At 42.5% G+C, this 13,078-nt stretch overlaps 1 protein-coding gene, 2 non-coding genes and 1 pseudogene across 3 annotated transcripts; 3 read left to right on the forward strand and 1 right to left on the reverse strand.

Annotated features, from left to right (window-relative positions):
- Positions 1-4,164: 4,164 nt before the first annotated feature.
- On the forward strand, positions 4,165-7,513 carry LOC127762756 (wall-associated receptor kinase 4-like; annotated as a pseudogene).
- Positions 7,514-8,007: 494 nt separating this feature from the next.
- LOC127764867 (U2 spliceosomal RNA) lies at positions 8,008-8,203 on the forward strand. Its single transcript, XR_008016008.1, has one exon. It is a non-coding gene; the product is annotated as a U2 spliceosomal RNA (small nuclear RNA).
- A 640-nt stretch (positions 8,204-8,843) lies between these two features.
- LOC127764862 (U2 spliceosomal RNA) lies at positions 8,844-9,039 on the forward strand. The gene has a single exon (XR_008016004.1). It is a non-coding gene; the product is annotated as a U2 spliceosomal RNA (small nuclear RNA).
- A 702-nt stretch (positions 9,040-9,741) lies between these two features.
- Positions 9,742-11,641, reverse strand: LOC127763845 (cinnamoyl-CoA reductase 1). The gene is made up of 5 exons (XM_052288643.1): positions 11,213-11,641; positions 10,964-11,118; positions 10,687-10,869; positions 10,237-10,589; positions 9,742-10,121 (listed from the first exon to the last, which is right to left on the reverse strand). Exons 1-5 carry the CDS (start codon positions 11,358-11,360, stop codon positions 9,944-9,946), a joined length of 1,017 nt encoding a protein of 338 aa, XP_052144603.1. The 5' UTR covers positions 11,361-11,641; the 3' UTR covers positions 9,742-9,943.
- Positions 11,642-13,078: the final 1,437 nt, after the last annotated feature.

Raw genomic sequence — 13,078 nt, forward strand, 5'->3', positions numbered from 1 at the left:
ATCTAACAACGAGAGTTGATTTTAAACTTTCAAGAGAACGTTATCTCGTTATTTGCATATCACTTAAACAGTTAAATACTATTAGTAAAATATTTTTTAATCATCCACGTCATATTAATACTCCGCTAATACAACATTACTATTTCGATATGTTTTTTTAACACTACGCATTTCTCGCTTACATAGTGTGTATAAATATGTCATTTTCTTCTCTTTCCTCATTTCATGCTTACTAGCAAAATACCCATATTTTTCTATTAACAGAAGAATCATAAAGCAAAATATTTTTTTTATCAAATATCTTAATATCACTTGTTTGCTCATTTGATTATATGTTATCCATTTGTTTGAACTAAATAGTGGACCATTTCACAATATTAATAAATATCAAGGGACAATTTGTAAAAACTGCAAAAACAATATGAACAGTTGGGTAGTAAATTTACTGCCATCACCATTAGAGTCTTTTAAAGGAGTACATATATTCTCACGTGATCTTTTATTCGTTGTGGACATATTATTCTTAAGGAAACCATTCTAGTTAGAGAATTGAGAATTGAGATTGCTCTGCTACAGCTTAATCTCCCTGCTAGGCTGCTACTTGTTAATTACTACAGGAACATAGTGATTTTACGAAAAACATCTGAAATTTCAACGTTTTAAAGGAGCCAAGTGACTACGTGGCATATGCGTGGTCATCATCTCTGCGTGGACCTCGTCCGTGAGAACGCATGGCCAGCATCGCGCCTCAACTCGATATCGATCGTGTCGAACATGACGCAACCAGGAGCGAAGTGTAGCGCATGGATTCAAGTGGGGAAGGAGCTAAATGAGTGAGGTAATGACGCTGTGAAGCGTCTAGCTTTTACTGAAATCCAACACGCATAAGCATAATTAAGGGAAACAATGGTCCAGCTTTTACTGAAATCCACCAGGGCCCGATGGGTTTCTATGTAAATCCAAGGGCTCCTGCACCGACTTGGAATGCTCTAGATGGATATATTGACTGTTTCGTGGTTGAAACTTGAAGGTTAGCTCAGATAGTTTTCAGCTAAATGCGTGTCAGCGTGTGGCCTTTTGTAGTCTTGCTACAAGCTCTATCTTATCTTACGCAGTTCTTGTGTTACACGCTCTTCCACTGTGGTTTCTTTATAGGAATAAAAACGAAGCGGATTCGAACGGATAGTGATAATACTATATCACAAACCATATATTTTAAGAGGATTTGAAGCGAATGAAGAGCAAATTGTTTTGGATGTCGTAAATGACACGGTGCCGGTGTGGATTCGGTTTAAAAATGGATTGAAATTGTTGGATGTAACGTGTATATGCAATCAATGTAACATCAAGTTAACGATACAACGGACAACAATATAATAAAAATGAAGCATCCATTCTAATAACTATATGCTTAAGTGCTAAATAATATGAATATATGTATGTCCATAATATAAAAAAACAGTTAAGCATGTGTGAGATGAGACTGTGAGAGCCCCAGCCTAAGGAGTCTATGTGTGCCGTCTCTTACAGTATGCAACAAATAAAATGGTTTCGTGGATTAACAATTTTGAATTGTCCGACAAATAGCATATCGGATAATCCGATAGAAATGTCGGATAATCTATGTCTGTCGGATTTTAGAGATACCATATTCACATCAAAATCCACACTACACTATCCGCATCTGTCGTATTATGTAAACTCATACCATATCCTCGTTTTTAATGAATTTGGAGTGGATCAGGTCAGATAATTTGCTCCTCATTTTTATCAACCCTCCTTTACCTTTTCCGTCCCACGCTGCATACCCTTAATTACTGGTCATTTATTGTTTTACATGTCTATTCTATACATATTTTTAAAAAAAGATTTAAGATGCTCCTATTATGGTTTTGTTGGAGGTTATCAAGTAAACTGAGATCATCGGCTTTGATAGTTTTATTTTGTCACATGTCACTTCTTACTTTTGATAAGAACTTGAAAGCATCACGCAATAATCTGTAAGAACCCTTAAAATGGTCAATGGGAGGGCCATATTGTGTGAAACACAAATTAAATTCCTATATTTTGAAAACGCCAAGAAACTAAAGTCAGAAAAAGATTTTTTTTAAATGAGGGTTGGGAGAAAAAATATGTCCTGATGGAGCGATTTATTTTTATTGAAGCGAATAAATAGAATCTTTTAATGCTTGGAATGCACATTTATATTGTCATCACGGGCCATAGCTATTTGAGGTGGCTATGATTACCATCAAACACTTAACTGAGGAAAACAAACTCATTCTAAGCCAAATCAATAAATAAAGTGAGAGTGATTTTTTTAAAAAAAAATGAAGCAAGAGGCTTTTATCGGTCACCCACTTCGCACACCCTAGTGAACATGCCAAATCGATCATTCATACCCCAGACCTTAGTAGTAAGGTTTCCCATGAACTCTGCGAGGATAATCTTCTAGTTCGTAAAAGAAAATTGACTCTTTTTAGAGTGCTCCAACATAATAAAATCCTAGTCGATGATTGTTTTGTGATTTATTTTCCAATTAAAAATATATTTCTCCTTCCACAAATGCATTTATCTAACAAGGAAAGTAATTAATAATTACCCTTAGTAAAATATGCATGTATATGCGTGCATGCATGGATATAACCAACGGTTGGGACCATTTAATTTTTTTAATAAATCTATTTTCTTTTGTAATATCCCAAATAAACATAATGTATGCCATATGATTTGCACTAGAAAATTTAAGTTTTAAATGACTGCGATTCCGATTCGTGAATTGTTGCTATGTAAAATAATCTTGAAGCACATATATATAATATAATACAAAAGGCAGAAATTAATTCCTTTTGATTCATTCCCCATATGATTTGATTGTAAAAAAACAAGAAGTTATTCGTTCGTGGGCTGTGTGAGTGGGGGTGGCTGATTAGGCTTAAGGGCTTTTCTTTGTTAACTGAAGCTCGAGAAGCAATGAAAATAGACTATCGAGGCCTACTGACTACTGGAGCGGCGTACATCCTAAATATTTCGCATATGTTTTGGGTATGCCACAGTGCATACCACCAACCCACGTCTGTCTCTTGGAATAAATTCCCATTAAATCTTCTATGAAAGATTAATCGAACGAGACTAAGAGCATTCTGAGTAGCTTATCTAAATTTTATCCTCCATACTCCCATTTGAATGGCTATCAAAAAGATTCCCACTCTATATAACTTTTCACTCCAACAGATCATCCATATTACATCCTACATAAACCAACATCCTATATTTTACTAATATTTTTCAACTACCGCACATTTTTACTCCTATTCCTCTCACCTTTCACCACTTAAAAAAAATCTTGGGAAGTGGGTAGTTGAGGATGGAGTGATAAGAGAGAACCTCCATATTTGGCTTAGGAAGAGCTAGGTTTGGAGGAACTAAAATAGAGTATCTGATGGAGACTCTGCTAGAGCACTGTTTTTCTCTTAAATACTCCAAATATCAGATAGATGACTAGATAGAGTAGCTACTGGGGATGCTCTAAAGGGTTAAAGAAACATTAGCCATTTGATAAATGTATAATGGACGGTTAAAAAAAATTTGGTGTAGCTGAAAAATTCCAAGGATAATGTGCAAGGCAATTGATTGGGCCAGAGTGATCACGTGCAAGTGGAACGCATGCACATCTCCCTGCTTTTCTGAGAAATCCTTGCTACCACACTGGTCGTATTCGTAATTTCGTATCAATCAGGCATGCAGCTTCGTCAACGGAGAAGCACGTGCCTAAGAATACATCTTCTTTTCCGATCTAATCTTCCAAGGCTGTGTTTAGTTCCCCTCTATTCCTAACTTTCCATCACATCATATCACATCAAAAACTTTCTTACACACATAAACTTCTAAGGGTCCATTTGAATCGCAGGATTGAAAAAATAGAGGAATAGGGAAAACACATGATTCTGATAGGAATTGAAGTGTATAACAAAGGATTGCAAAACACAGGAAAAACATAGGAATGGTCGTTTGATTGGAGTGCAGGAAAAACGCAGGAATCGAATGAGAGAGATAGACTCAAAGGGAATTTTCCAAGAGGTTAGAGCTCTTGCTATATTTCCTCTAAAATCCACATACAATGTGCCATTACATAGGAATTTCATAGGATTTGGAAAACTTCAATCCATTGAATCAAAGGGCCAAGTAGAAAATTTCCTATAGAATTTGAATCCTATGAAATTTCTAGATAAATCCTTTGATTCAAAGGGGCCCTAACTTTTTTTTCAAACTCCCAACTTTTTTCGAACTTCCAACTTTTTCCAGGAAACACACCCCCAACTAATGAACGAATCGCGTGTACAGTACAACCAGTATAATCTATTTATATGGAAATCAGGCGGCCATTTAAGCAAACACAGCAACGAGACAATAGTTTTAGCTATCATGACAGAAATGACTACCAGTGCCCAGCATCTGCAGGTGCTTGCCTTAACCGTCTTCCTCGTCTGCGCGGCAGCAGTGACACCAGCAGCGTTGGCTCAGCAGCAGCAGCTGCCGGGCTGCCCCGACAAGTGCGGCGACATCAGCATCCCCTACCCTTTCGGCATCGGCGCCCGCTGCGCCCGCGGCCAATACTTCGAGCTCGAGTGCAACCGCGCCTACTCCCCTCCGCGCCTCATCGTGTCTACCCACCGGCAACATCTGGTCAACCTGTCCCTCGCCGACGGGGAGGCCATTGCCCTCATCAACGCCAAACGCCAGTGCTACAACAGCACGGAGGGTTTGGTCACTGATGCCAATGTCAACAAGGAGGTCACTCTTTACGGCAGCAATGCGTACCGCTTCTCTGCGGCGAGGAACCGCTACGTCGCGCTTGGCTGTCCAAACATGGGCTACTTCGTCGATGGCACTGGCTTTTACGTCAGCGGTTGCACGTCCTTCTGCCGGCCATCGCAGGGGAGTGGTGCGAGTGGTGCCTCGACGGGGGGATGCACCGGCGAGGGATGCTGCCAGAGCAGGATACCGACCAATACCGACTACTATGAACAGTACATTCAAACCTTCAAGCCAGGGGAAGGGGACCCCATCTTACGTGGCGGTACGACTGCTTGCCGGTACGTGTTTATGGCGGAGGACAAGTGGATCGACACCACTTACCGCGATACACCGATGTTCAACCGCACCGACGACTTCGCTGTGCCCGTCGTGCTCAACTGGGCCATCCGGAACGTCGCCAACTGCGACATCGCAAAGCGCAACAGGACGGACTACGCGTGCCAGAGCGACAACAGCGGCTGCGTCGACTCCATTGATGGTCCAGGATACCGATGCAACTGCTCCCAGGGCTACGAGGGCAACCCCTACCTTATCGGTGGATGCAAAGGTATAATGGGCACCTTATTATAAGCAAATTTAATTATAGAGCTCACTACTTACTGTAAGTTAATATTAAAACTAACATATATAATAAGTTAGCTATATAAGATTAATTTTATTTTTGTCATTCTCTCTTTCTCCCACTATAAATTTAAAGCATATCTTTTGGAGCTTGTGTTGAGCTAGCCTTTGCATAAGAGCCAACACTCTCTATTTTTTTTTACTTCTCTCTTCCACATAAGCATATAGTATCTTGCTTATAGCTCACTATTATCATTGCTCTAATGCTAGGAGTACAAATCTACTCCTTCCGTTTTAAATTGCAAGACGTTTTGACTTTTTTCAAAGTCAAACTAAGTTTGACTAAGTTTATAAAATAATATAGTAATATTTATAATACCAAATTAGTTTCATTAAAATAATAATCGAACATATTTTCATAATAAATTTGTCTTGAGTTGAAAATGTTATTATTTTTTTCTATAAATTTAGTTAAACTTGAAGCAGTTTGACTTTGACCAAAGTCAAAATGTGTTATAACCTAAAACGGAGGGAGTAGTATGTAGAATTGTTCTTCCTCTCGCTTTTTCTTATATTCTCTGTAACATTCTGACAAAAAAATGATGAATTTGTTTTCCACTTCCAACTCCCAAGATATTGACGAGTGCAAACACTTGGACAAGTACCCATGCCATGGAGTATGCACAAATGTGCCAGGAAACTATATTTGTGAGTGCCCTCGGGGGACCAGTGGAGACGCCACCGTGAAGAATGGTTGCAGTCCAAAGGACAAGTTCACGTTAGCCCTGAAAGTAGTCACAGGTAATTTGAGATACTAACTGTCCATCATGGCAACACCAATGCACCTTTCTCTCTAATGATTCTTCGATTTTTTCTGATGACTGACATTGCAATGCCATCTTCAGGGGTCAGCGTTGGTGTGTTCTTATCAGTGTTCATGTGCTTTTGGCTATACTTGGGGCTTCAGAAGAGGAAGCTCATCAGAACGAAGCAGAAGTTCTTCGAGCAGAACGGTGGAGTGATCCTCCAGCAACAAATGCATTCCGGCGGAGGTGCCCATGGGTTCAGGATATTCTCGGCAGAAGAACTCAAGAGCGCGACCAACAACTTCGCCACTGACCGTGTCCTCGGTCGCGGTGGTCACGGTGTCGTGTATAAGGGTATCCTCGAGGACAACATATGGTGGTGGCCATCAAGAAGTCTAAGATGATGGAGGAGGCTGAGACGAAGGAGTTTGCAAGAGAAATGTTCATCCTCTCCCAGATCAACCATCGGAATGTCGTCAAGTTGCTCGGTTGTTGCCTTGAAGTTGAAGTGCCCATGTTGGTCTATGAATTTGTCTCAAACGGCACCCTCTATCACTACATCCATGGCAAAGAACCCAAAGCTAACATAGCACTCGATACCCGTCTTCGAATAGCGGCAGAGTCAGCCGAGGCGCTCTCCTACATGCATTCGTCGGCTTCACCACCAATCCTCCATGGAGATGTCAAGACAGCAAACATCCTACTTGATGACAAGCTCAATGCCAAAGTTTCAGATTTTGGGGCGTCAAAACTAGCACCAACTGATGAGGCCGAGATTGCAACGTTGGTACAGGGAACTTGTGGGTACCTAGACCCTGAATACCTAATGACATGCCAGCTGACCGATAAGAGTGACGTGTACAGTTTTGGTGTTGTCGTGCTAGAGCTTCTAACCAGGAAGAAGGCATTGTACTTGGATGGACCAGAGGAAGACAGGAGTCTGGTGTCATGCTTCACCACAGCAGTGAAAGCTGGTCGTCATCAAGAGCTTCTGGACAACCAGGTAAGGAATGAGATGAATGAAGAAATGCTCACAGAGATTGCACACCTCCTGATGCGATGCCTTAGCATGAACGGAGAAGAACGACCGACGATGAAGGAGGTAGCAGAGAGGCTGGAGATGCTAGGAGATACCAGCAACATCCTTGGGTTGAAGCTGGAGGTAATGCCGAAGAGAATCAGAGTTTGCTCGGCATGGAACAACAGAATTCAAATTACCAACTCAAGCAACATGATGTTCTTGATCTAGAAGAAGGAAGTACATATACATTTAGCTTGTAGATCATGTTTGTTTGTGTTAACCTTTTATAAATCAATCAATCAATCAATTCAGGTACAAATTCTTTAAAATTCTTTTCTGTGTAACATGAGAACACATCTATGGAGTGCAATGAAAGAACCGTCAAGAAATTTATGTGGGCAGTAATGAAAAGCAGGAAACTGCATACCCCATAGAGAACAATGATATGCAACTATGAGTATTGAATGGTTCATCAAATCCACCAAACACAGGGCTTAAGTTGTGCAACTAACAAACACCTTGGATAATCAAAAGAAAAATCAAAAGAATTGTTTTTTAGTGCTCAAAATTCTGGCCCATTACCATCGTGTGCCATGACAGATAGAGACAGTTCTACTTTTGGGCCTTTTTCCACTAGTAACACGAGAACAGAGGTAAATACGGCCTGAATTTCGGCCCTAAAACGAAAACACATACCCAAGTCTGAGCCTGGTTCTTGGTTTCAGTACCACCTCGGAGACAGAAGGCGGAAGAGGGTGCTGCGCTATGTATATGAGCAGGCGGGCTTGTTCAAAACAACTCATATCTTTGGTTAAGATCAAGTGTAGTGGAGCATTTGTTTTTATCAGTTTAATATCTGATATATGAACCATGTGTTCACTGTGATATTAAATTTATTTTTTGTGGGGAGGGTCCACTACAGTACCTTGCCACTGGGGCCCCCCATGTGTCGCCCAGCGTTGCCCAACCATTTTTTGTGGGGGAGGGTCCACTTAAGTAGCTTGCCACTGGGGTCCCCAGGCGTTGCCCAACCAAAACAACTTTTAAAGTTTGATTTCTTATGCTGAAGCAGCTGAACGCTGATCCTCTACGCCTGTTAAGTTGCTTACTGCAGGAAGAGTATCATCAGATTTCGCTTTTCTAGAGTTCAGATAACTCTTCAATTTTGCCGAAGCATTTAGGTTCGATATGCTCCGCGGTAACATTACCACACTGAATACTAGGAAATCGCCTCGCAAAATAGGAAAAACTACAATGATATTCAAATTTACATCCAGAAACCCAGAATACAAATCAAATCCATATTTGCATTTACCATTCCCTCCAATCTTAAACATTCAGCGTTCAAATAGTTTAGAATGGCAAATTCTCGACGTCTTCAATTCGTCCTCGCGTTCAATAGTGGGCCGTCACGTATAGAGACAGGCCTTCTCCACTAGTGGGCAACAGAAATAAATACGGCCCAGATTTCGGCCCCAAAAGGAAAACTCCGGCCCATGAATGCGTTTAAACGATAGCACCTGACGGGATCCGGAGATGGATGGATGGTTCTTGGGTTTAATACCACCTCGGAGACGGAGGACGTAGGAGGGCGCTGCGCTCTGTATATAAGCAAGCAGGGTTGCACGTTTCAACTCATACCTTTCTCGGCCTTTTGGCTAAGATCAAGTGTAGTATCTGTTCTTATCAGTTTAATATCTGATATGTGGGCCATGTGCTCACTATGATATTAAATTTATTTTTTGTGGGGAGGGTCCATCACAGTGGCTTGCCACTGGGGCCCTCACGCGTCGCCCAGGCGTTGCACTGCTGCCCGGGCCTGGCGCACCCCAACCAAAACAACACAATGTTTGATCAAAGTTTTTAGCTGAACAAAACAAAGTTTAAACAGCAGTGCAGCTGTTTTTGTACTTCGTTAGTTTCAATCGTGTAGCTGATGAATGCGGTAGAGCACTGAAAAATCCATCAGCAAACGGATGTCTTTTCATCAGACATTAGGACTCGTATCTTTCCTTTCCAATTCATACCTTCATCACGAGTTCAGTTGCCCCTCCAGCTCTGAATAATAGATATACCTTCTCAGAATTTAATGCTATAAGTTCTCAGATTTGTTTACCTTTATAATATCTTTCCAACTGAATTATTATACCTTCATGAGAGTTCAGATGCGTCTCCAACTTTGAATAATACATACCTACATCAGATTTATTGCTACAAGTCCAGACATTAGCGCTCAAGTTCATATATCTACCCAATTCAGAAATAATAGATTTCAGACGTTAGCGCTCTAGTTTCTATGAGTTCAGATAACTCTCCTGTTTCTGCAGAAACACTGTAGACTCAATGAGATACTCCTATGCAGAAACAGTCAATGCTGTAAACTCGATGCGATCTTCGGAAACATTTTAGGTTCAGTATGCTCCGTTGTAACAGTAGTTCACTGAATATTTGGAAATTCCCTGCAAAATAGAAAATAGATACAATGATATTGAAATTTACATCCTGAAGCCCAGAATAATGAAAGCCATATTTGCATTTGCCGTTCCCTCCATGGGACCTTATTGTTCATTATAGAAGGGTTTTACATGTGTAAGAACAAAATATAAATGCCTACTACACTTTCACAAATAAACAATCTCAGAACCCATGTGTTTCCTTCTCTTTTTTTTTTCTTTATTTTTTTCCCTGTTGCTCTCTGTTTCCCATAGCAACAGACGAATTCGTATTTGTATCTCGATTATAGGTAAGCACGTTTTGGAACGGGATAAATCAGAGGAAGGTGACCCTTCTGCTGCATGCATAGGACCGCCTCATGCAAACTCTTCTTCAATGGAGTGAATTCCAACCCCAAATCCTTGAGCCTCTGGTTCGAGAACTTGTATGGCTTCGCCATTGGCTTCCCATCATCCTCACACCTGAAAAAAAAAAATCCAAGAAACACACGCATGAGAATTTGAGATCGATCGATTGCATCTCACAAGAGCAATGAAGCAATGCACATAAGCAAATCAATGGCTAATATTTGCATACTTTGCAGTGGCAGGGTACTGGGGGAAGAGGTCCCTGAGCATCCGGAGGAGCTCGGCGCGGTGGAGCACGGTGCCGATGCAGAGGTAGCGGCCGCGTGCCTCGGGGCGCTCGTAGACGAGGACGTGTGCGCGGGCGACGTCGCGGACGTCGACGTAGGCCGCGACGGCGTTGGGGTAGGACTTCTTGGTGCCCATGAGGTAGCGGGCGACGTGGTTGCTGCTGAAGTTGAGCGTCTGCTGCAGCATGGGACCCATCGTCATCGACGGCACCACCACCGCCAGCTCCAGCCCCCTCTTCGCCGCCTCCTCCGTCGCCGTCATCTCCGCCATCATCTTGGCGCAGCAGTACAGGTTCTGCACGTACGACGAGAAAATTTGCCGAGATGAATTTACTGTTCATGTAAGCAACGCTGTTGGAGTTGGTAGAAACGGAGCAGAGTAATGTGCTTACGTCTGTTTGCTTGCAGAATTCGTAGTCGCTCCAGCAGGTCTCGTCGAGGACGGCGTCGGGGCTACGGTTGGGGTTCATGTGCACGGCGCCGTACGACGACGTGAACACTACGCGGCGCACGCCCATGTCCGCCGCCGAGTTGATCACGTTCCTCGTCCCCTCCACTGCAACCGGAACCAGGTCCTGCATCACGGAGCAGCGTCAGTAAAAGTTCGAGGAATTCAACAAAGGCATTGTTTTCTTTTGTGGGGTTCAAGAACCAGGCTAGTGAACTTACAGGGTCGTTGGACACCGGGGAGGCAACATGGAGGACGCCGTGGCACCCGCTGAAGGCGGCGCGGAGGCTGGCGGCGTCGAGGACGTCGGCACGGCAGAGGGAGAGCCTCTCCTCGGCTCCCTCCAGCTCAAGCAGGTGAGCATTCTTGCTGTCAGCTACAGATACGCGCGTGCAAGAACCGATCAATAAATCAAGCACAAAATGCAGCAAATTTATGGTAACACCGTGAACTACTAGTTAGTAACTTACCAGGATCTCTGGCTGTTCCCCTGACGTGGTACCCGCGGATGAGGAGCTCCTTCACCACCCACGACCCAATGAAGCCACCTGCTCCGGTCACACAGACCAGCTGCTTCTCGCCATTGTTGTTGTTGTTGGCCTCAAAATTGGACGACATGGTGAGAGACGCTGACCAGTTACTGTCACTAACCAAATGCTACTCTGAACTTGTGAGAGAACTTTCGATCGAGCTTGTGTTGGCTGGTGCTCGTATGTCACTCGAACTCTGTATGTTGGTGTGAGTCTAGCGTGTCTGGACACGGCCGCTATTTATACCTGCAGAAACCGCGCGCCGCCATGCGACGGAGGAGGAGGACGACAAGAGGAAGATCGCTAGCGTAGGTTGGTCAGCAGGTGAGGGGTGGGGGAGGCGCAGCTGCGACCGCGCGAAACGGAGTGCCGTCGCCTTGTCGACTCACTGTTCGTCCATTCTTCAGGATTCAGTATTTCAGCTGCGCGCTCGCCCGCAATACTGGGCATCACATCGCAAGGCCGAATTCGTCGATGGGTTGGGGCGTGCGCGTAGGAGCAGTAGAGTATATTCCATTGCCTTTCTGGACGAGGGGATCACGAAGCAAACCCTGGCACGTAAACCGTCTCAGGTTTTCGCTGAACCTGGCGAATCTTCTCTCCAAGTCTACAACTTGTACTTTTTTTAAAAAAAAAATATCCGCCGTCGGAACGACCGACGATTCGAGTCAGAGTGGCACGATTGACTACTGTCTTTTTGAAACCTGACGTTAATAGTGCTACTACTAGTACTGCCTCTGTTTCATAACGTAAGTCGTTCTAATATTTCCCACATCATATTGATGCTAATGAATCTAGATAGTTATTAATATGAATGTGTGAAATGCTAAAATGACTTACATTGTGAAATGGAGAGAGTACTATTTTAATGTATGACGTCGTTGATTTTTTATCCAACGTTTGACCATTCGTCTTATTTAAAAAAATTATGTAATTATCATTTATTTTATTGTGACTTGATTCATCATCAAATGTTCTTTAAGCATGACATAAATGTTTTCATATTTGCACAAAATTTTTCAATAAAACGAATGGTCAAACGTTGGCTAAAAAGTCAACGGCGTCATACATTAAAATACGATAAAAACTATGGGACGGTGTACCGTCTCAACGGTATAGTTTATAATTTATACTTACCAATCACTCACCGATTCTTTTTCTCTCTGAAAGCGTGTCGTGTACTGTCCTTTCACATGAAGGCTGTTGACTAGTGACGACTGACAAGAGGTCTCTTTTCTCCTACAGTACAAAATAGCTATGAAATACTCTAGTACAACACTACTTCTACACCTCTTTAGGTCCATATGGGTCTGACACCTGCTTCAACTAGCAAAGTTAGAATTAAACACTAGAGCTAGTAGCATGAGCCTAAACAAAGCATGTCAGCGGCACATGAGCAAGTTTGGTTGTACTTTCTGATCTAGCTATGGCATGGTCCATCTTTTTATTTAATTGTTGAATAGGAGTATATAACCCATAAATATCAGAATTAGTGGTATCACATCTGAAGTCTCGTGCCATCACACCTTATATTTGGTATCAGATCCGCTACTAAGATGTATCAACCCGGTATCTAGGTATTGGATCCGGTACTTATAGGTATTAAACCCAACCTAATTATTGAATCCGGTACTTATAGGTATCAGACCCAATACCTAGGTATTAGACTTGGTATTCATAGGTATCATATTCGGTACATGGGTATCCGACCCAGTACGTACAAGTATCGGAACTGATACTCATAGGTATCAGATCAGATACCCGATACCCGGGTATCCAATCCGATACTCATAGGTATCATACGCG

Source organism: Oryza glaberrima, chromosome 2 (assembly GCF_000147395.1).
Source record: "Oryza glaberrima chromosome 2, OglaRS2, whole genome shotgun sequence".
NCBI classification, from domain to species: domain Eukaryota; kingdom Viridiplantae; phylum Streptophyta; class Magnoliopsida; order Poales; family Poaceae; genus Oryza; species Oryza glaberrima.

Excerpts from the sequence above, each read along its gene's own strand:
- LOC127763845 (XM_052288643.1), bottom strand. The coding sequence starts at position 11,360 with ATGTCGTCCAATTTTGAGGCCAACAACAACAACAATGGCGAGAAGCAG. Across the intron at positions 11,119-11,212 it reads GGGAACAGCCAGAGATCCTG|CTGACAGCAAGAATGCTCAC; the intron begins GTAAGTTACTAA and ends GCGTATCTGTAG. Across the intron at positions 10,122-10,236 it reads CAGTACCCTGCCACTGCAAA|GTGTGAGGATGATGGGAAGC; the intron begins GTATGCAAATAT and ends TTTTTTTTTCAG.